We start from the raw sequence: 22966 nt of genomic DNA, 5'->3' as shown, positions 1-22966 counted from the left end.
AAGTTCCAACCATGGCTGGCAACCTTCATTTGAAGGCATTAACTCATTTGCTCCCAAATACATATAAATACGTTCTATTTTAAATGTTTTAAGTGTCCCAAAGACGTATTTATACGTTTTTGTTTTTTTTGTTTTTTTAATGCTAGAGCATGCAGGAGGCTTTGATGCAGCCTCTCAACTGCAAAGAACGGCTGAAGAAATGCTAGTTATTACACAAATGGCCAGGAGGGGGCCGCAGAGTATAAGAGACCAACCAGGGCCATGTTGAAAAAAGAAGCTCAATTACTCAGAATTCTAAACAGATTTGTGAATAATGATGAAACTTAGCTATATTATTAGCTAATGCTAATAGTTGCAAAACGGAAACAGACAAATATATACTTTTTTTCCTGATGAAAGAAGAGACTTTAATCTTTCTTTTGGTAGGTTCCATATTTAATGGCAATAGAACACAATATCCTGTGGACCATGCAAAATCAGTCAAAATCCAGTAAAACAGCCGGGAGAGAAGAGAGAGAGACAACGAGCAGGCTCACCACGCTGTCACCGCTCTTGGGGATGTTGACGCTTTTGATAAGCAGCTCCACTCCTGTTGTCTGTCAAATAAACAAACACAAGCACACTCTTAATTAATAAGATAAACAAATTGGTTTAAAAGCCAGGATAAAAGTGGAAGAAAGTTGTTTGAAAAAAAAGCCAACTTTTCGAGCATCCGCTGCTTCCATTACTGACCATTCTGCTCTTGAGTAAGACCCTCATTCTCCTCCACTGTTGTCATTAACTCTTTGACCGCCAAAAACGTTTAATAACGATAAGTAAAATCACGACGTATATTGCCATAAACGTTAAATAACGTCAACATTTTTATTTATTTTTTCTCAGTGCAACGTCTAAGTGCAGCGCTGCCTGGTCAATGGGTTGTGGAATCTAAAACACTCTAAACTATGGCCAGCAGATGGAAGCATTGTATCTTTTTTCGTCAATGATCAAAGCCTCTGTCATATCAAAGTTTTTCTTTGATAACGTCTGGCAGTAAAAAGAGTTAATCCCACAAGCAGTTGCAGTTCCCCGTTCAAAACTTTACCCATTCACACATTTTCCGGGTTGCTCTTTCTAAAACACCTGAAGATCCCACAAGATGGTACCAAAGCCCCATGTCAGGGCAAATTTCTACATTGGTGTCAAGGAAGTATGTTGAAGTGACACATACCGACTGAAAGACGAGATTTTCATGTTGGGTTGTTCGCAAAAGATGTTATGACTGAATCTTCAGAAATGTTTGAAACCAGAACCTTGGCTTGAGACCCTGATTTGGAACCTGAATTCCAAAGCCTGGCTTAAAACACTAAACCGATCTTAAAATCCTAACGCAACCCTAACTCAGACAACATGGAACCTAAATTCAAAGGGATAGGGTTAGGGTTGAAACCCTAATTTACACGCAAAAGCCTGGCCTTAGGGATAATACTTCATGGAATATTTAACCTTTATATATAATATATGGGTATAATAGGGTGAGAAGCTCGATCATCCGGGAGGGACTCGGAGTCGAGCCGCTGTTCCTCCGCGTTGAGAGGAGCCAGCTGAGGTGGCTCGGGCATCTGGTTCGGATGCCTCCTGGACGCCTCCCTTCCGGGCATGTCCTACCGGCGGGACGACCCAGGACATGCTAGAGAGACTACGTCTCTTGGCTGGCTTGGGAACACCTTGGGATACCGCCGGCGGAGCTAGTTGAAGCGGCTGGGGAGAGGGAGATCTGGGTTTCACTCCTAAAGCTGCTTCCCCCGCGACCCGACCTCGGATAAGCGATAGAAGATGCATGGATGGATGGATATAATATATGCAATTATAAACATTTTTAGGTAGGTGTTTCGTCAACTACTTGCAGTTTTTTGCTATAGCAGAAATTACTGTAACCAGTTGGCTAACAAACTTTACCTGACCTTAAAAAACTTGCGTGGTTTACCGTTTACGTCATCCAGGTTTATCTTTTTTTTTCCCCAGTCAGTTTAAAGACATGGCGGACACACACTGCGGTAGCGCTCTAATGAGCTACAGCGACGTGCAGAAAAGCCTCTCTCCGGAATGCCAATGAGGCCCCCGCTACTGGAAAATATACTGGGAATATGGCTAACGGTCCGCCTGACATTTTCAACAAAAAGGAGGAGGACGTGAGCGGAATGGCCGCCGCCGGCCTGCAAATGGCCTTCACGGCAAAGCATCGAAAAGACGAGAGACGGGATTACTGAAGCCAGCAGTTGCTTTGGACATCTCGGAAGCAGAGGGAAGACAAATGTCTGAGCAAGGGTTAGGGTGTAGTGATAGGATGTTTACAAATTAAGTGTAGTCTTAGGTTTGAGGTTCAAGGGTTAAGGCAGGGGTAGGGAACCCTGGTCCTCGAGAGCCACTGCCCGGCCTGTCTTCCATGTTTACCTCCACCAAAACAGCTGATTTGATGAACTGGATCGTTATCAGGCTTCTACAGAGCTTGCTGATGATGATGATGATGATGATGATGATGATGATAACAAGTCAGCTGTGTTGGAGGGAGACACGGAAAACAGGCCGGACAGCGACTCTCGAGGACCACGGTTCCCTACCCCTGGGTTAAGGTGTAGGGCTTAGAGGGTAGATGCTAGGTTTTGGTTTTCGATATAGGTTTTAAGTCTAGCGGTTGGGTTTTTACGTTTCAGGGTAGGCTTAGAGTTAAGAGTTAGCGTTGTGGTTAAAGTCGAGGGCTATGTTTAGATTTATGGGCAAGGTTTTACATTTAGGATTAGGGTGTCCGGTTGAGGTTAGGTTTTAGAATTAGGGGTTAGGCTTGGGATTGTCGTGAATGGGGATAGTGGTTTGAGTGTGGTTTTAGGCTTGGAGTTAGAGGTTTATGCTATGTTTAACTCATTCACTGCCATTGACGGAAAAAGACGTCAATGTCAATTTTTTTTTTGCTGGCCTGGCAGTGAATGTGTTAAGAGTAGGGTTAGGGATTAGGGGTTAAAAGTCAGGAAGGGGAAGGATGGGAAGATAAGAGCTACGTCCGCCTGGCCTGGCACAATCCGATCCAATTGTAAACGAGTAGACCTGAATCCTCAAAAGTCATTTGTGAAAAGTCATTTGTGTAATACATTGTTTGTTGTTGCGTGAATGTTCTGCCATGTTCAAGAAACATTTGTGTTTCCTTAAAGTACTTGAAGCAAACATAATTTCATCAATTGCAAAACGCAATGGCATTATCAAGTATCAGTACTTAGAGTAGGCGAATACTCAAATGTAGGTAATTGTATGCGTACGTAGTTGTGCTGGCAAATGTTAATAAAAATCTGTTCTATTGGATTTCCAGAATCCAACTGTATTCATTAATGAAATGTGAAAGTTCTGGCAGTTCTGTCAGTCTTTGAAACTTGTGGACCCCTTAGGAGTTTTTCCAGGAGATTTTGGGGTCCGAAACCCTTAATTGCTTGGGGAAATGATGAAAAATGTACACAAGATTTTCACATCATGTTTAAATATTAAAGAAGAGATGCTTATCTGAGAAATGTTGAGAAATATTCTAGAGTGGGACACTTTTTAAACGAGATCCCACGTGAATTAATTGGACGTTTGGGGGGAAATTTACACAAAGTGTATTCCTGCAAACATAATGTAAAGTAGTTTCGAAAAACCCGTTTAATATTTTAGTGACTTTTATATACTTACTAATAACACTTTAACCAAGTTGGTTCATTGAACAACCGTACGACCTTATTGTCTATTGTGACTTCATTACCACTAATGTGTGCGAATAAATGACCATATAGCCCCATAAATTCCAATTCAACGCCCATCAGTGAACAACAACACATTCATTAAACAAGCGTTCAGGCTCGCAGTCAATAGCTCGTTGAAACGTTGACATATACATCGACTGAATACATCAACGTAAGGTTAAAGACACGCTTGCCTTCCCTGGCGTAAAATTAGCAGAAATAATGCAGATGAGCATTAACTGCACGCGCATTCACTGGCTCATTATGTAGTCGTGCACTCCAGTGATCTGAGCTCTGTGAGACCTTGAATTGTTGATTGAGGACACTTTATTGGATTCACTGAGCTGTAAATTAGAAAAAAATAAATAAATCTACATTTATATTCTGTATTGTGAACCCTATTGGCTTTGATAAGGGAACAAGCTCCAAAGAAAAGAATACATTTTTATGGCAGACACCGCCACTAACATCTAAATAATTGACTTTATTAACTCATTTGCTCCCAAAGACGTATTTATACGTTTTTTTATTTTTAGTTTTATTTTTTTTATGTTTTTTTATGCTAGAGCAGACAGAAGGCTTTGATGCAGCCTCTGAACTGAAGAAAACGCTTGAAGCAATGGTAGTTATTACAAAAACAGCCAGCAGGTGGCAGCAGAGTATAAGAGCTCAAACAGAGCCATGTTGCAAAAAACACTTTTCCCCACTGTTTTAAACAGATTTGTGATGACACTTAGCTATATTCTAATGCCAATTGCTGGAAAACGGAAACAGATAGAAATATTCTGTTTTTTTCCCTGATGAAAGAAGAGATGCAAATTTTTCTTTTGGTATATTCTATGTTTTATAGCAATAGAACACAAAACTCCTTGAAAAAGCAGTCAAAATCCAGTAAAGGGGTTGCTTCAGTGAAAATGGGCGGGAGTGAATGAGTTAATAGTTTAAACCTTGACTCATCTTAGACATTATTATTACAAACAAATTGATAATTTGATTTGGAAAAAAAATAATCAAATCTAATCTTTACCACGCTGCTTTCTTGAGGCGTCAACCTAACAAGAAGCCTCGCCTGCCTATCGGTCCTCTACAGGAATTTTCCATCGCTGCTTTTCGCTTTCGAGCTGGCCACCTGTTAGCCAGTGGCCATCACGAGTAGCTACTTCTCCACTAACATTCCAATTTGCAAGGAGCAGTCCGTTTACAGGAAGCACGAATAGTCCAGGTTGGCTATTTAATCGGAGGGATGCCATGACAGGTTCTCACCATGCTGTAGTTCTTCTGGAAGAGGGTACCATCGCTGTGGAACATCTGCGAGAGGGCACTTTTGCCCACTGCTGGATCTCCTGTGCACAAACACACAACAGACATATCGTGGTGAATAAATAAACAGGATCATACAAAATGGCTGGCTACACACTGAAAATTAAATACTACAAAATATTGTATCTCTCTTCATCTATCGATGCTAGTGACATTATAGTGATGAGCAGGAAAAAAATGAAATGCTCTTACAGTGGATGGCAAACCAGATTTCATTCTGAGGACGTGTATTTATAAATAATTTAGACGAGATTATCATTAGTGACATTTTCGTTTGATGGTGTATGGTGCCATTTTTCAATTTTAAAATTTGTGCTTTGGCTAAAAAAAAAAAAAAAAAAAAAAAAAAGAGTGTGGATGTTAGAAAACCACAAACAAAAGCAGATATAGTGTAAATGTTGAGTAAACCAGCACACCATATCCCAACTTCAGCCAAATTACGAGCACAGGAGCTTGCTAGCCTCTGCTTTGCTAACGCAAAACACCGTAACTAACTTCTGCTTTGCTAACTCTGAAAAATAACAACAGGCACGTTAAACTCCACGTACCGACCAGCAGACACCTCGCCCTCAACCTCACCATGACAAATATGGCTGAATGAAGTTATTTATTCCTAAATATGCTTATTTTAATGCTTTTCAATCGTATTTTCTTCCACACGCCTCGGCGACAGGTCTCCTAGCAACCGCTCAGGGAGACGTCTCATTGGTTACGTTGAAGCTTGCGTAATAACGCGTAGGTGCGTCGCTATTGGTTAGATTTTTTTAAGGAGTGATTCAATTTGTTATACCCTCATTGTTGCCTGCCAGGCTAAATCATCCTTTACACTTCCTTTCGAGTCTTCATCTTCTTGACATAACTATGACATTCGTGACGTTTTGTCTTTGATACTATAGGAATTATATATACGTGAGGATAACTCACTTTTTGACGTTACCCTGCGGACGACCAGAGAGCGCTAAAAGTAAAACTGTGTTACGACACTAGCGTACGTACACCTGTAAGTATAGTTGACCTCCCAAGATGAAAGGATTTATTTAATGGAATTATTAATGGTTTACCTTTGTTATATTATTATTATTATTTAAAGTAGTAAATTCGATTACATTTTTTCTTTGTTTAAAAAAGAAAAAAAAAAAGCTAGAGGGGAATAATAAACGGTGACGTGAATAAAGGAGCGCGTGACTTCATGTGAGGACGTGCGCGCGCCCGACTTGCGCGTCCCGGGCGTGACACCGGCTTGCGCGTCCACGCGATCTGAAGAGAGGGAGACATCCATCACGCGCACCTTTCGCCCGCCGCGGGGATATTTAGAGGTGAAACCAACTCCAAAGCACAATAATAAATCAACAAACAAGACAAAAAAGAGAACGTGAGGGTTACGAATTCGAGGGATTTGTCCGCGGCTTGATCCAGCAGCGAGCAGCGAGCCCGGGCAGGAGAGGAACCAAGCCAGGCGGCGGAGTTGGTGGGGGTGGGGGGGCGCCATGGAGGGGATGCAGGCGTATGGAGCCGGGAAAGCCGGAGGAGCCTTCGACCCGGTCACCTTCTTCCAGCAGCCTCAGACGATACTACGCATCGTGTCGTGGGTGAGTTCAACATAAGCATATGGTGCAATATTCATATCATATCTCCCCATAAGTGGTCATTCTAATTGTGAATTACTGTGACAGTGAAGGGCAGCAGTAAACAAACATGGCAGAATGGGAGAGTCCAAGTGGAGGGAGCCTCCGTGGGGCATTTTCGGACTGTAGTCATAAATATTGTATTCGTTGTATTTTAAATAAATTGAGGACTTTTAACTTTAGTGCACTGTAATCCTAAATTGAGTGTAGATGCCACAAGGTGGCGGCAAAACACTGTTTTCTATTAGACAAGGTTATGTCTTGATTAGATGAAGCCCCTCCCCTCATGTTGACTTAGTTCCTTGCCTTGAAGATACCACAATATGGCGCCAAAACAATTGTTGTTGTTGTTGTTGTTTCTATTTGACAATCAGCAATTAGGTGGGTTAATACTCAAACAGGTTATTCTCAAATGCTGAACCACAAATTCCATTCCAGGGTTCAAATTAGGGCTGCACAATATATCGAAAAAAATATCGATATCGCGATATTGGCCCTTGCAATATGCATATCGCAGAGGCATGCAATAAGTTTTATATGGAATTTTATGCTTTTTATATGAATTTGACCAATCAGATGCTAACTAAAATGTGCATCAGCATTCAATAGTTGAAAATTATCAATTAATTAACTAAGATTACATTAAGGTTGCTTATTTTGCCACAGGAAAATGTTTTTGTTTCATTATGTAATAAAAATGTAATTTCTTTAGGTACGTTACATTTCGCAATAATATCGATATCGCTATGTTCAGCAAGTATATCGCATATCGCATGTTTTTCCAATATCGTGCATCCCTAGTTCAAATGGTACAAACCTCCCTCGTGTTTAATTTTACACGAATGAATTTATTTACGTTATTTTCCACAAAACAGGAAGTAGCTTGCAAGTTACAAATAAACACAAATGTCACTTTATGACTATTTTTCATTGTTCCGCTATCCCCAGAATAAAAAAATGGTTTGTCACCTTGTTGTTCATAATCCCATGAACCAGGAAGTGGTCTGCTAATGAACACAAACGTGTCGGGCTACCATTCTTTTTTCCTTTTTTTTTTCCCTCTCTTTTTGTCGTTTGAGTCACAATGAAACTGTGCCCCTCAAAACCAAAATAAAGAATATTATGTGTTGACACTCTTACATGATTTGACAGGAAGTTGCCTGCTAGCTAACCTTTGGATGTAGAAATGAACACAAATAGATCGTTCAATGACTTTTTTTTTTTTTTTAATTTTTGTCACAGTGGAAGCATTCGCATCTATGGAATAAAAAAATAAAAAAATAAAAAATTTACTTCCCCGTGGTGTTATGTTCTTGATATCTTTATGAAGACAGACTTGTCATACAGTTTTTAATATTGGCTAAAATTATAGTGTGTAAATTTAATGTTGACATCGAGACATAGATTTTTTTCTTCCTTTTTGCCATTTAAGTCACGATGAAACCGTTTCCCCTGCCCCAGAATAATAATAATGAAAAAAAAAAAAAGAGTTGCGATCGTGTCACTACTGTTTTTTAATTTGATTTGCATTTGTGAGTTTGATCTTTTATCGTCAACTAATAATGACCAACGATCTTGACACGTTTACAAAAACTTTTATTGTCTTAACTTCAGATTCAATGTGTTTTGAGTCAACATGGAGGGAAAAAAAAAATAGTTGGTGGTGACTGGCGAGGAGTCATGTGACTGCTCGATGAAGCGTGAAGGATTATGAGTGCGATGTGGATTTCTTTGAGGTTCTGTTTCTGAGGTATGCGCTCTTCGCTGTTTGTCCTTGTCTCTCTGAGTCTGAGATGGAGTAGTTCTTCTTTTGTCAAACGCATTGCTAACCAAAACAGCAGCGCCGAGCGGAGCAAATAAACTCAATTCAAATGTGAAGTCTTATATTTTCTTTTGGCTGGGATTTTTTTTTCACATATAAAATATTTGTGTATTTATAATCTAATATTTTAATTTTTTTGTTTTAATATCATATTAATTTTTTAAAATGTTAGGGTTCTTTGGTTCAGTTATTTATGTCTAATTTTCTAATTGGTATTATTTCTCTCCAATCATGTTTTTCATCACTATTTTTTTTTTGTGGACTGTTCCATTATTTTATCAAGTTTTGTTTTGTTTTGTGTAGCGGTGCAAAGCCACTTGAAAAATAAAAACAAAAAAAAACCCTGTTTTTCTGACTAATTTTTTGGGGGGAGCTTTGTTTTTTTTGCATAATTTATTTTTCTGTTTTTCTGATTTTTTTTTTTCTGTTTTACTGAATATTTTTTTTCTGTCATAAAAAAATATTCCAAAAAACAGGAAAAAAATTATTCAGAAAAACTGGGAAAAAAAATTACTCGAAAAAACAGATGGGGAAATATTATTCAGAAAAACAGAATAAAAAAAGATTCCAAAAAACAGAAAATAAAATTCAGTACAAATTCAGTATACAGTCGTCTGCTCATGAGTTGGGAGTAACAAGATGGCCGCCCTGTGAGTTCAACGGCTTATACTGGCATGTATGAACTATCAGCTATCCAGTCATATATACAGGTCAGTGATCTGCAACAGGTCACTTGGAGTTCAGCGGTCCTCTAAAAAAAATACTCTGAAAAACAGAAATTGGTGCTCTGTTTTTTGGAATATTTTTTTTCTGTTTTTTTTTTTGGAATAATTTTTTTTCTGTTTTTCTGAATATTTTCCCCCTGTTTCTCTGAGTATTTTTTTTCTGTTTTTCCTGAATATTTTTTTTCCCTGTTTTTTTGGAATATATATATATTTTTTATGACAGAAAAAAAACAAAAATGTATATATACTCAGAAAAAAAAATACTAAAAAAAACAAAGCTCCCCAAAACAATTAGTCAGTAAAACAAGAGTTTTTTTTTTTTTTTTTTTTTTCTCAAGTGAATGCAATACGCTTCCGTACAAAGCAGTGTAATTTTTATTTCCTATTTTATTTCATCTCATAGTTTGGGTGCACAGATAGAATAGGATTAGCATTAGCATAAAGGCTAGCCACTGTTAGCATGGGAAGTTGGCTGTCGAATGCATTTAGCAACCCAAAAGCAAACGGTGGCGCAGTGTTCGCAACATTCTGTCAGCCGCGTGCTAACGTTTGTTAGCGCTCACATGCCGGAATTTAGCCACGTGACGCTATTTGCACGTTTGTCACCGCCGCTAGTGTACATTAGCGCTCACTAATGATTGGCCCGTGAGCCATAGTTTGGGCATCTCAGTTTTTATACAGCCAAAGACGTCGTGGTGTTGACAATTTGAACCTGATAACGATTTTTTTTTTTCTCATATGGGGCAATGCGTGTAATCTCACATTGTGTTGCCACTGCAGCTTTACTGTGAGCCGTATCGTTTTTGTGAGGTCGTCACATTCTCACACAAAATGCTTTTCATGCATTGTGCGAAGAGCACCGCCGCACGCATGAGGCCCCAATGCCGTTGTCGGATCAGTCTAGTGTGCGCACGTGTGACAGGGTTACAATCGTGTGTGTTTTTTTTCTTTATTTCATTTTGACTTTTGTTTTTCAAAATAGTTTGATTAGTTTTTGATCAGTTTGTATTCTTTAAAACATGATTCGGTTGGCTTTACTTTTATTTTACTAGACTAAGTGCGATTTCTGGAGAAATTGCGTGGGAATGCTGAAAGCATATTGAGAGATAAATTGTGAAATTATTATTATTATTAGATGATAAGTTATATGTATCGAAGTGGGCGTGGAAAGTGATACTTAGAAAAAGTTCACTGTCTGTCCCATTGAAAATGAATTGGGAAAAATTGATATTAAATGTTAGGGGTGTGAATTGCCTAGTACCTGACGATTCGATTCGTATCACAATTCACAGGTCACGATTCGATTCGATACCGATTAATCCCGATTCGAATTTATAAGTCGATTGTTGCGATTTTTTTTCATTCAAATTTAGAAAATACTAATCAGTAAGCTTGTAGAGTGTAAGATTTATATGAAAATGTATGATTTATTTATCTGAACTTTCAGTCTTATAGAGGTTGTAATCTGTTTCATGTTTGAACGGCATTAAAATAAAATATTAAGGCTTAATGTTCCGTTCATATAACATTCTTCCATGCTCAAGGTGTGAATCCTAAAAAAATAAAAATAAAAATATAAAAAAAAAAAATATCGATTCTGCCGATTATTGAATCGATTCGAGAATCGCGCGATGTAGTATCGCAATATATCGCCGAATCGATTTTTTTTTTTTAACACCCCTATTAAATGTTAAATTGTGCAAATACAGTAAGTAATGTGGAATCAGACGATATATACCCCGGGAGGCGTCAATTTTTTTAAGCTAGTTGAAATTTGAACAGTGTAAATTGGAAGCATTATGTGGGAGTTGTTAGGCGGCAAAAAAGTGTGGAGAATAAAAATCACAATCACATATGTGGGAAAGCTTCAGCATTCCCACAACTAGACTAAGTGCAATTTCTGGAGAAATTGCGTGGCAATGCTGAAAGCTGAATGCTAAGATTTGAATGAAAGTGGAATGCTTATGAAGTAAGTTGAGAGACACCTGGTAAAGATAATAATTTATATTTATGAAAGTGGGCGTGGAAAGTGATACTTAGAAAACCTTCAATGACTGTCCCATTGCAAATGAATGGGGAAAAGTTGATATTAAATGTTACATTGTGCAAATATTGTAAGTAATGTGGAATCAGACGATATGTACCCCGGGAGGCGTGAATTTTTTAAGCTAGTTTTAAAACTAGTAGAGAATAAAAATCACAATAACATATGTGGGAATGCTTCAGCATTCCCACAATTAGCTCTTCAGGTTTTTGTGTTTCAAGCAAAAGTTTCATGTTTGGGCTTCAAATGAGTCTTTCAAGCCTAGGGTAGGGTTTCAAAGAACACACGCACGTACATCCATCCCTGCTGACGGTCACAAGACAGAAGGTCCTCATGTGGTCCTTCACAGGACTTCCTTTCATCCCCAGTGGGAGTCTTGTGATTTTAGATGCTGCATGTTTTTTTTTGTTTTTTTTTTTTGTTTTGTTTTTGTGTAGTTGGTACAGGACAGCGAAAGGCCCAATGTGACCGGGCCACGACTAAAGCATCACATGCTCGGCTTAGCGCAAACCAGGAATGCGTCGGCTTGGTTTAGTTCCAACGTGCAGTGACGAGGTTGGGTGGAAATTGCAATTGTGCGTCGACTGTTTGTATCATCCAGGTGGGGTGGCGGTTTTAGGTCTGGGTTGGGGTTTCAAGCTACAATTTCAAGTGTGAAGATTTAATGCGAGGGATCCGATTTTTAAATTAGGGTCTGAAGCCACGGTTAGGGTTTCAAAAGAGACACACAAAAGCCTTTGCTGGCCTCATGCGGGAGAAGAAAGTCTTTCAGTCTGCACTCCTGACCATGTGACTCCAAATACAATTGTGACCCACAAGATGGCGGGCGAATTGGGGCGGGGGGGTGATGTTTTCTCAAAGCCCACTAAGTAGGTCACGCCAGAAGCAATCCTCGTTTGTGCGCGTTGTCATCGGAGCAGAAGAAGAGCGGCAAAAAAAAAGCAGAACGTCGCCTCCGTCTTGATTGGATTGGATTTCCCGCTCGACTGGCTTGAGCGCCGTTTGTCGCATCCAACCGGAAGCATGCAAAAGTCGGGTTTCGAGCCTGGGTTAGGGTTTCAAACGTGTTTGCTCACGACTATTCAACATCACAGATGCAGTCTTCAAAATCACAGACAGGGTTTTTACGATGGGGTTTCAAAATGAGTTTTAAGGTAGGGTTTCAAGTTTTCCTTCAAGGTTCTCAAGGTACGGTTTCAAGCTGTGTTTAGGGTTTCAAATGACGGTTTTTCCAATATGAACTTAATTTTATGAGTAAATGCTTCATCTTGCGGTATCAAGGCAAGGATACGATTTCAAGAAATGGGTCTGGTTTCAAGAAAATCTTTTAAATAGGAGTTAGGCTTTCAAGCCAGGCTTTCAAATTTGGGTTTCAAGAGAAACTGGGGTTCAAGCAAATGTCTGGGTTTACAATTCAGGTTCCAAACCAGGATTAAGGTTTCCAGCACTGATTAGGGTTCTAATTGGGTTTCAAACTAAGTTTACAGTCTCAAGGTAAGGTTTCAAGCCATGGTTAGGGTTTCAAGAAAGGGTTCAGGTTTCCAATTTGGGTTTTAGGCAAGAGTGAGAGGGTTTCAAATTTGGGCTTCAAACTAAGTTTAGAGTCTCAAGATATGGTTTCAAGCCATGATTAGGGTTTCAAGAAAAGGTTCAGGTTTCCAATTTGGGTTTTAGGCAAGCGTGAGGGTTCCAAATTTGGGTTTCAAACTGAGTTTACAGTCTCAAGATATGGTTTCAAGCCGTGGTTAGGGTTTCAAGAAAGGTTCAGATTTCCAATTTGTGTTTTAGGCAAGAGTGGGAGGGTTTCAAATTTGGGTTCCAAGAGAGACTGCAGTTTTCAGGCTAAGGTTGGGGTTTCAAATTCAGGTTTCAAGCCACAGTGACTGTTTCAAGTTAAGGCTTCAAGCCGGTGTTTTGATTTCTAGCAAAGTTAAAATTTCTGATTAGGATTTCAAAACGTAATTTGGCTTTTTAGTATTTTTTTTGTGCGAGTTTTAATTGATTAGGGTTTCAAATTTGGGTGTTAAGACTAATGTTTGGAGTTAGGGTTCCAAGTGGGGTTTAAAGCAAAATTTATTCTTTCAGATGTGGATTTGATGTGGTTTCAAACCGGAGTTTTTCCAAAGTAGCCTGTTGCCAAGCACGGTGGAGGGAGGCGGGGCTAAACGAGCGCTATGTGCTGATTGGTGGAACGATGCCTGTTCAGATCCTCTTGTGCTCTTTCTCCATCGTCATGTTTGCTCGTATTGTGATCATTCTGCTTCATGTTTGCGAGTGTGTGCGTGAGCGTGTGATACTGCGCGCGCGTGTCCCGTAATGAGGGAGATGGCGGCGCTGATGATGCAAGCGCCGCTCTATAAATAGCGCCCCCCCCCCCCCCCCCCCCCCCCCTCGCTGCCCCCTCAGCCAATCGCCTCTTCGCCTCGTCTTCATCGCCTCGTCTTCATCGCCCCTTAATGAAAAAGGTTGCAGGTAAATGTCGCACCAGTGAGGAAGGAGAGACGAAACCGAAATGTACTTTTTCCAACCCCAACCCTGACTTGAAACCCCAAATTTTTTGAAACCTTGTGTTTTGAAACCCGAGAAACCGTTGGGCTGAAGTGGAAGCGGTACATTGTAGATTCTTAACGCTAGTGGCTAAGCTAACAACAAATTACGTGTTTCAAACACTAACCCTGTTGTGAAACACTAAACCTCTTTTGAAACCCCAACCCTTGTTTGAAACCCTACCCTGTGTTTTGAAACCCGAGAAACCGTTGGCCTGAAGTGGAGCGGTACATTGTAGTAGCCTAACGCTAGTGGCTAAGCTAACAACAAATCACATGTTTTGTCTCTATCTATACCTAAACCTTTTTTGAAAGCTTAAACCTGGCTAATTGGAAACCCGAAACGCTTTTTTTTTCCAAACGCTAACCCTGTCATGAAACACTAAACCTCTTTTGAAACCCCAACCCTTGTTTGAAACCCTACACTGCGTTTTGAAACCCGAGAAACCGTTGGCCTGAAGTGGAGCGGTACATTGTAGATTCTTAACGCGAGTGGCTAAGCTAGCAACAAATCGCTTGTTTCAAACGCTAACCCTGTCATGAATCACGAAAAATCTTTTGAAACCCCGATCGTTGTATGAAACCCTAAACTGTGTTTTGAAACCCGAGAAACCGTTGGCCTGAAGTGGAGCGGTACATTGTAGTTGCCGAACGCTAGTGGCTAAGCTAACAACAAATCGCATGTTTTGTCTCTATCTAAGCCTCAAATGTTATCCATCTTGTGTCGTAATACAAACTCATTAAACGGATGAGGCGTGACACGAAGCCTCAACACAAACTCCGTTGTGAGTCTTCCTTTTGTTGTCCACGTCGTCGGTGGCACGCGCGCACGTGGAGCAGCTGGGTAAACCGCACGTCATTGACTACAGTATTGACATGTGGCTATTGACTAAAGGCTCGTTTGAAACCCTAATCCTTACATAATGTTTTTTTTAAATTACATCGTAACCCTATTTTGGAAGCCGAGCTCAGTATGTCACCTCACACAAACCCAATTCTACCATTTCATTGATGAAGTGCTAAGTCATGTGACCTGTTTCCATAGCTCTGCACAAAAAGCTAATATATTAGCACCACAAAAACAGAATCCATCTTTTAATGCCGCTTACACAAGAGTCGTTGCTTCTTGTTCTTGTGGCAGGCGAAGCTATACCTTACACCGAAAACAATTGGATCAGGCATATCACAACATTGGGTCAAAAAGGGACTGGTCTAACTTTTTAGGTTCAATTAATCCAAAATGTTTGGTCAAATGAATGCCTGCACCCATCCAAAAAGGAGGAAAAAACAAGAAATTGTGTTTGCTTTGTGGGTTATTAATTTAATTGGACCCAACATTTTGGGTTGACAAGTTGACATTTAAACCAGTCCGTGTTCACATAATAAATTGGTTTGAAATTGGATTAATTTTCAGATAAGTGGGGGCCTCGAGTCCAGATTTGAGTCACTGTTGATTTGAGGCACCATAAGATCCGGAAAACAACTGGATCCACTTTCGAGCCAACTCTCTATGTAAACCAGCTTGTGTTCACAAAAAAAATTGGTTTGAAATTGGATTGCTTTTCAGATAAGATGGGGCCTCAAGTCCAGATTTACATTGCATTGTATTTCCAGACTCAAGCCACATTCATGCATGGACCATAATCCTCTTTGCCACCAAATATTTCATGTGGTCCAGTCAAATTGTCATGGATTGCCATTTGGATTGACTTAAAGCACAATCAGGCTTCATGAGACCCGAAATGGATCAGTTAACTGAACTGCATCCTCTTTCAAACCAATTTGCAATGTGAACACAAAGTTCGCCATATTCACTTTGTATTGCCTTTCTGTGGTTTTGAGGCACCATAAGATCCGGAAAACAACTGGATCCACTTTCGAACCAACTCTCTATGTAAACCAGCTTGTGTTCACAAAAAAAAATTGGTTTGAAATTGGATTGCTTTTCAGATAAGATGGGGCCTCAAGTCCAGATTTACATTGCCTTGTATTTCCAGACTCAAGCCACATTCATGCATGGACCATAATCCTCTTTGACACCAAATTTGTCATGTGGTCCAGAGTCAAATTGTCACGGATTGCCATTTGGATTGACTTAAAGCACAATCAGGCTTCATGAGACCCGAAATGGATCAGTTAACTGAACTGGATCCTCTTTCAAACCAATTTGCAATGTGAACACAAAGTTCGCCATATTCACTTTGTATTGCCTTTCTGTGGTTTTGAGGCACCATAAGATCCGGAAAACAACTGGATCCACTTTCGAACCAACTCTCTATGTGAACACAAAATGGTTCTAGTGACCTTTTCTGTTGTTTCACTTTTTTTCTCCACTTTACCTTTCTTGGTTATTAATTTAATTTAACATTTTGGGTTAAGTAACTCAAAAATTTGGGTGTGCTCATTTTTATGACCGAATTCAATTGTTATTCCTCTCATCGCAGCTCTTCTCCATCGTCATCTTCGGCTGCATCGCCAACGAGGGCTACATAAACCGACCGGACGAAGTGCAGGAGTACTGCATTTTCAACCAGAACCAGAATGCCTGCAACTATGGCGTTTTCATGGGCTCCGTGGCCTTCCTGTGCTGCGTGGCCTTCCTGGCTCTGGACGTCTACTTCCCGCAGATCAGCAGCGTCAAGGACCGCAAGAAGGCGGTGCTGGCCGACATCGGCGTGTCCGGTATGTGGGCAGCCGATATGTGGCTCAACTTTGAGAAACTGGCGTTAGTGAGACTCTGTGAATTAGGTTTCATGTGACAAAGGTTTTGATCATTCACGTCATCCTGTGAAAACGTTCTACAGCCAAACCTCGGTTTTCGAACACAATCCGTTCCAGAAGGCTGTTCCAAAAGCGAATTGTTCGAAATCCAAAGCAATTTTTCCCATTATAATTAATGTCAATAATTTTAATCTGTTCCAAGTCTAAAAAAAAACTTTTTCCAAGTTTTTTTTTTTTTACTATTTTACACCATAAACTGCACTGTATACTGTTTACCACAAATAGAAAAGGGTAGAAATAGACACTGTTTTATTCTAATAGAAGATATCCTATCTAAAATGATGAAAAAAAAAACAAAAAAAACAAAATGCACTTTCTTTCTTTGGACCCATGATTAGGGGCTAATACACGATGCAAAACTTTAAAAAAAAAACAAAAAAAACAGTTTCCTTCCTTTCTATTTTTACGTCAGCCTGTTCAGGCAGCAAATGCACTGGTCACACGTGTATTTGTGACACTTCCTGTTCACTAGCGGTGTCACTTCCTGTCAGGTTGACCTGTTTGACATCTATTAAACACGAAACAAAAAGGAGAGAAGACGCTCAGTTCAAGGCTCACGAGGAGAGAGGAGACGAACCGACTTGATACAATTCACTCCGGCACTCTCTGAAGATTCCTCTCCTCACCCTTTCCTTTTATTTGGTTTCCACGCCCCGAGTTACACGGGTGTTCCAACCCTAAAACAGCTTTAATTAAGTGTTTTTTTTTATTTTTATTTTTATTTTTATTTTTATTTTTATTTTTATTTTTATTTTTATTTTTATTTTTATTTTTATTTTTTTTTATATTTTATTTATTTATTTATTTATTTTTTTTATCATTATCATTTTAAACTTTCTTATGTTAAATTTTTTAAAGTTTGTTGAATAATGTTTTAAGATTGTTAGTTTGTAACCTATTTTCATTTATTTTTTTCCCTCTGAATGTTAACTACTGTTTCTTGATGCTTATGTGTTGTCTTTCCTCGTGTAAAGCACATTGAGTTGCCTTGTGTATGAAATGTGCTATACAAATAAACTTGCCTTGCCTTGCCTTGCCTAAAAATGCAAACGCAAAGGCATAGTTGGAACACCGATTGCTGAGTACACGTGTGGTCAAGTTTGCAATCATTTCTTAACAGAAAACAGGCGACCTCAGCAGCCTGGCTTTAACCATTCTGCTGCGTTAGTTGTTCTGGTTCTTAAGCTTCTCGAGTCATCTTCTGTTAAGACAACATAGATGTGAATGTGAGTGCGGAGAAGAGCAAAGCATTCTTCGTTGCGAGCAGAACGTACGATAAGTTATTATTTACAACTTCCTGTTTGCAGCCTTCTGGTCCTTCATGTGGTTCGTTGGCTTCTGCTTCCTGGCCAATCAGTGGCAGGCGACCGACCAGAACGACGACCCGCTGAGGGAGCGCGGCGACGCCGCCCGAGCTGCCATCACCTTCTCCTTCTTCTCCATCTTCACTTGGGTACGCGCCACCATGCTTCAATTGACTTTTTCTTTTTTCTTTTGCATTGTGTTACACTGTTGTATTGTGAGAGATTCACGACTTTGCCACTAAGGGCGCAATTTTTCGAGACTGCCTCAGATACCGATTATGATTTTCGCATCAGCGCAAGGTTCACTTCAAGTGTTTGTCATTTTGACCGGTTTAGGGATGATGCTGGCGGAGTGACAATTTGGTGGCAGAAAGTCTAAAACTTCCGGCAGCCTACTTTAGACCACGTCTAAATACTGCCGCAGCTCGTCTAAGACACACAAGACAACCCGTTTTTTTTTCCCGATCCAAGATGTCAAACACCGCACTATGTTATGTTTTATAAGTTTGTCCACAAAGGTTATCTTCTGATGTGGGTTATTATAGTTTTGGAATTTTTTTTATTACAGTTAGTTTTGATTTCATTTTGAGCATTTTTTTTTATTTTTTTTAATTTAGGTACCAGTAGTTTTAATTAGTTTTCAGGGTGGTTCTGTTAGTTAGAGTTTTAGTTATTTAATAAATGCTTCATTTTAGTTTAGTTTTAGTTAGTTTTAGTTAGTTTCAGTATTAGTTTTAGTTTTTTTTTGTTTTTTTGCTGGAGCCTATCTCAGCTGGCAATGGGCAGTAGGCGGGGTATACGCTGAACTGGTCGCCAGCCAATCGCAGTTTAGTTAGTTTTGTAAACATAAAATTTTGTTTTCGTTTTTTAAAAAGATTTGAAGTTTTTGTTTTGTTTCGTTAACGGAATGTTTTTGTTTTTTGTTTTTTAGTTTTAGTTGTTTTTTTTTTTTGGTTAGTTTTTAGTGAACTAAAATAACCTTGCTTAAAATTCTGATTTAACGTTTGTCGGGGTGGACTTGTCCCGATAATACGGCCCTAAATGGGCCCAGAATCCTAAAAATATTAAACGTGTTCAATATTTCCGAGCAAAAAAAATCTCCATATATGTAGGGAAAGTCAAAGCATATCGGGACTCGAATGGCACTGCATGACCAGCGCGCCGCTGAAAACGACTCGCCAGTCGCCACTCCCAACAGATTTACCGCCCTGCTCTCATCTCCGAAATGACCAACATCAGGTCTAACCCACCTCCACGCGGAGATTGGCGTCGTTTCACACGAGCAGAGCCCCCCAAAAGTCAACGAGCGTACGGAATAGAACCGCTTTGGAAAAACATTGTGTGATGTGCGTGTCGTTCCGACAGGGCGCCCAGGCTCTGTTCTCCATGGAGAAGTTTAAGAACGTGTCCTTTGAAGAGGAATACACCAAGCTGTTCCCACCTCAGCCTCAACAACCACTTGTCTGACGCTGCTTTTTAAAAAAAAAAAAATATATATATATATATATATATATATACATTTTCCCAAGCTCAAAACGTAATATTTTGGTTTGCAATAAAATGACGATGTGAAGCTTTACGATATTTCCCTTCCGTGACTTTCTTACACAAAGTTGAATGAGAATTGTACTTTCTTTTTTTTTTTTTTTTTTTTTTTTTTTTTTTTTTTTTAATCAAAAGACAAGCTTGGCTTCTCATTTCGATGTTGTTGTTATTATTGGTGAATTCATTTACATGGACAAAAGTATTGGGACACACGTCTTATTCAATGAATTGGTCATCAGAGTTTGTTGATTTCTACTGTACACAGTGGTGGTTATCAATAACTGGCGGGTGGAACTCTCACATTAGTTACTTACAATTATAATTGAATGAACGAGTGTGTTGAGGCTTTTTGGTGTATTATTTCTAGTTGTGTTTATTTCTATTGTGCAAGGTGGTACTCGTAAATAACTACGTAGAAGAGCCAATACATTCATTATTGCACAAGTCTACCTTGTGCATGCTTTGTGTGTTTTTTGACAGGAGAATTTCTAATGCATCTGTTTATTTCTATTGTGCGCAGTGGCAGGTATCATGAAAACTGGCAAGAGGAGCCATCGGATTGATTTTATGATTGGCATGCACATGCTGTGGACATAGTATGCTGGGTTATTTCTAGTTGTGATTGTTTCTGTTGCGCAAGGTGACAAATGGATAAGTTCTAGTGCATATGTTTATTTCTATTGTGCGCAGTGGCAGGTATCATGACAACTGGCAACATCGGATTGATTTTATGATTGACATACATTGAACATCATGTGGACATAGTATGCTAGGTTATTTCGAGTTGTGATTGTTTCTATTGTGCAAGGTGATGCCATCATAAACAACTGGAGCAATAAACATAGGACACATAGATTGCGCACGCAGTTGAGCATGTGTATGTTGCAGTATTATATTTCCCTTATTTGAGTGTGGATGATTTTGAGATGTTTCGTTGATTTCTATTGCGCACGGGGGTGATTAATTTTTGTTAACTGGCAAGAGGAATTATTGCATATTGCATGTACAGTTGGTGCCTGACCCAGTATGTCGTGGACTTTTTTGTTGTTGTTGTTTTGGCATGACTGGAGAGGGATTTATAGTTGTGTTTATTTCTATTGTGCAAGGTGACTGTTAACATGAATAATAGCACACTAATCTCATATTTCAAATGCTGTCTTATGCCTGTGTATGCTGTGGACTTTTTGCTTTTTGATCATATCTAGTTCTGTTGATTTCTATTGTGCACAGTGGTGAGTAACGTAAATAACTAGTGAGAGGAATCATTGCATAATCTTATAACATGCTCAATTTGTGCCTGATTGAGCGTGCTGTGGACTTTTTTTCCTTTATGTAGATGAGTACTAATTCTTATTAGTTTATATCGTTTATTTCTATTGTGCAAGGTGCATAACTGGCAAGTAGTGATTGCATTACAATGACTACTATCTAGTAATCATACTAGCCATTCCGAATGCATTTATTTCATTTCTTTGCTTCCTGTTGCTGTCCCGATACTTTTGTTCCATTATGTGTATTTGACAGATTGACAGAGCAGTCATGCTTGTGTCGCTTGTGGACAAAAAGGAGAGTTTGCAAGAGACAATTTGTGACATTTTATGCACTGCGGTGCCGCGTCTCTTCAATAATGCATCACGCGTTGCTGCACCGGCGCAGCCTGGAGCTGCTGAGCTGGTCAAAAAAGCTTCTCTGGAGTAACTTACCTGCTGCCACTTGACTAACAACTAATCAGCTTTGCCAGCTTTTCTCGACGACTAATCAATGTTTTCCTTCTTCTCTCTTTCTAACACCTCCATCTTCTTCTTCTTCTTGTCGCTTCTGCTTTGCATCGTCCCTTCCGCCCGACCCAACCAACCACTCGGCTTCGCCCAAAGGCGGCGCAGGCCTTCCTGGGCTTCCAGAGGTACAAGCTGGGGTCCGACTCGGCCCTCTTCTCGCAGGATTACACGGACCCCAGCCAGGACGCGGCGGGCGGCAGTGGACCCTACACCTCCTTCGGCGGCGATGACCTGGAGAGCCCGCCGGGTGGAGGGGGAGGAGGCGTCGGGCAGGCGGGGGACAGCGTCTTCGATGGCACCGCTGGATACCAGCGTCAGGACTACTGAGAGTTAGCGGAGGTAGACAGGAAATGGGATCACGTTGTTGGAGAGGGAACGAGGTCTTCTTTTAGTCACTTTCTTTTTAGATATAGTACAGTAGGAATTTTCAAGTTCAACACAAAATCACTGGTAAGTTTTCATTTTATTGGGATTTAGAAAGAAAGGGAATCTGGATCAGTTTGTGTTCACATTGCAAGCCGGTTCAAAAGAGAATTGTGTCCTTTTGGTGGGAGCTCAAGTCAGTCCAATAACAGTTCAAAGTAAAACGAATCTGGACTACGTGTTCACATTGGGAACTGGTTTTGAAAAGGATCATTGGCTATATTCTGATCCATTCAGATTTAATAACGCCTGAAGTCGATCCTGGTTTGAAAGCAGATCTTTCATCCAACCAAAAGTGCATTTCAGTTCTGACAGAGCTTGCGTTCACATAACAAACTGGTTTGAAATTGAACTATTTTTCAAATAAGAGGGGGCCTCGAGTCCAGATTTACATTGCCTTATATTTCCAGATTCGAGCCACATTCATGCCAAAAAAAAAAGGAACTTACTGGATCCTCTTTGACACAAATGTGTAATGTGGTCCAGAGTCACATTGTCACGGATTGCCATTTGGATTGACTTAAAGCACAATTAGGCTTCATGAGACCTGAAATGGAGCAGTTAACAGAACTGGATCCTCTTTCAAACCAATTTGCAATGTGAACACAAAGTTCACCGTATTCACTTTGCCTTGTATTGCCTTCCTGTTGATTTGAGGCACCATAAATCCGGGAAAAAAAAAACTGGATCCACTTTCAAACCAACTCTCTATGTTTCACCTTTTGTTCCACTTTAAGCCACTTTGCTCCACAAGCAGAGTGATTTCGTTTAAATGATCATGTGAAAATATCGCCCCTACTGGAACCCACCAAAACAAATAAAACCTCTGAGAATACTTGTTTAAAAAAGAGAAAAAGAAACGTACTCGACACCGACTTTAACATAACAGCCTAAGTATGAAACTGAATTGCTGCATTTTAAACTAAATATATAAATAGTGTAAATAAATGAACAGTTCAGTATGTTAGTGTTTAAAATGATACAGTACTTTATTTTAGAGCATTCCAGTATGCGGGGGGACTAAGAAAAAGACAAAAAGATGACTTATAACGTTATTGGTGTTATTTATTTTGGGATGATAATTAATGAGAGTAAAAATATGTGACCAAACTATCAAAGTATATACACAAACATACGTGTACTTTATACCGTGCAAGTGTGTAGCTGTAGACACGTGTGATGTTGCCTGTCAAATATGTTAAAACGAGACAAATTATCTATTTGAAAATGTATACATGTATGTTTTGGATGTTCTTGCTTTCGACCAATGAGAATAAAGACCAGTGAAGTTGTTGTGTGACGTATTT

At 39.7% G+C, this 22966-nt stretch overlaps 2 protein-coding genes across 4 annotated transcripts in view; one reads left to right on the top strand and one right to left on the bottom strand.

Annotated features, from left to right (window-relative positions):
* The window catches only part of ift27 (intraflagellar transport 27 homolog (Chlamydomonas)), a 42226-nt gene extending 36120 nt beyond the window's left edge, over positions 1-6106 (bottom strand). Inside the window, exons 1-3 of one of the 2 annotated variants that reach the window (XM_077523417.1) lie at positions 5615-6106; positions 5010-5089; positions 537-596 (exon numbers count right to left, since the gene is read on the bottom strand). In XM_077523417.1, the coding sequence (XP_077379543.1) occupies positions 537-596; positions 5010-5089; positions 5615-5648 (174 nt within the window). In that variant the 5' untranslated portion in view covers positions 5649-6106. The remainder of the gene's footprint in view (positions 1-536; positions 597-5009; positions 5090-5614) is intronic. The other variant, XM_077523415.1, reaches the window with a different exon arrangement.
* Positions 5908-22952, top strand: syngr1b (synaptogyrin 1b). 2 transcript variants are annotated; one of them, XM_077523414.1, is made up of 4 exons: positions 5908-6655; positions 16273-16510; positions 17917-18062; positions 19279-19416. In XM_077523414.1, the coding sequence occupies exons 1-4, from the start codon at positions 6554-6556 to the stop codon at positions 19378-19380; spliced, it is 588 nt and encodes a 195-aa protein (XP_077379540.1). In that variant the 5' UTR covers positions 5908-6553; the 3' UTR covers positions 19381-19416. The 2 variants fall into 2 exon arrangements, with proteins under 2 accessions (XP_077379540.1, XP_077379539.1); XM_077523413.1 differs by lacking the exon at positions 19279-19416 and adding an exon at positions 21333-22952 and having other exon boundaries at positions 5910-6655.
* The last annotated feature ends 14 nt before the right edge of the window (positions 22953-22966 follow it).

The sequence above is a fragment of the Festucalex cinctus genome, chromosome 6, assembly GCF_051991245.1.
Source record: "Festucalex cinctus isolate MCC-2025b chromosome 6, RoL_Fcin_1.0, whole genome shotgun sequence".
Classification (NCBI taxonomy): Eukaryota; Metazoa; Chordata; class Actinopteri; order Syngnathiformes; family Syngnathidae; genus Festucalex; species Festucalex cinctus.
This window is presented reverse-complemented; position numbering and strand designations above follow the sequence as displayed.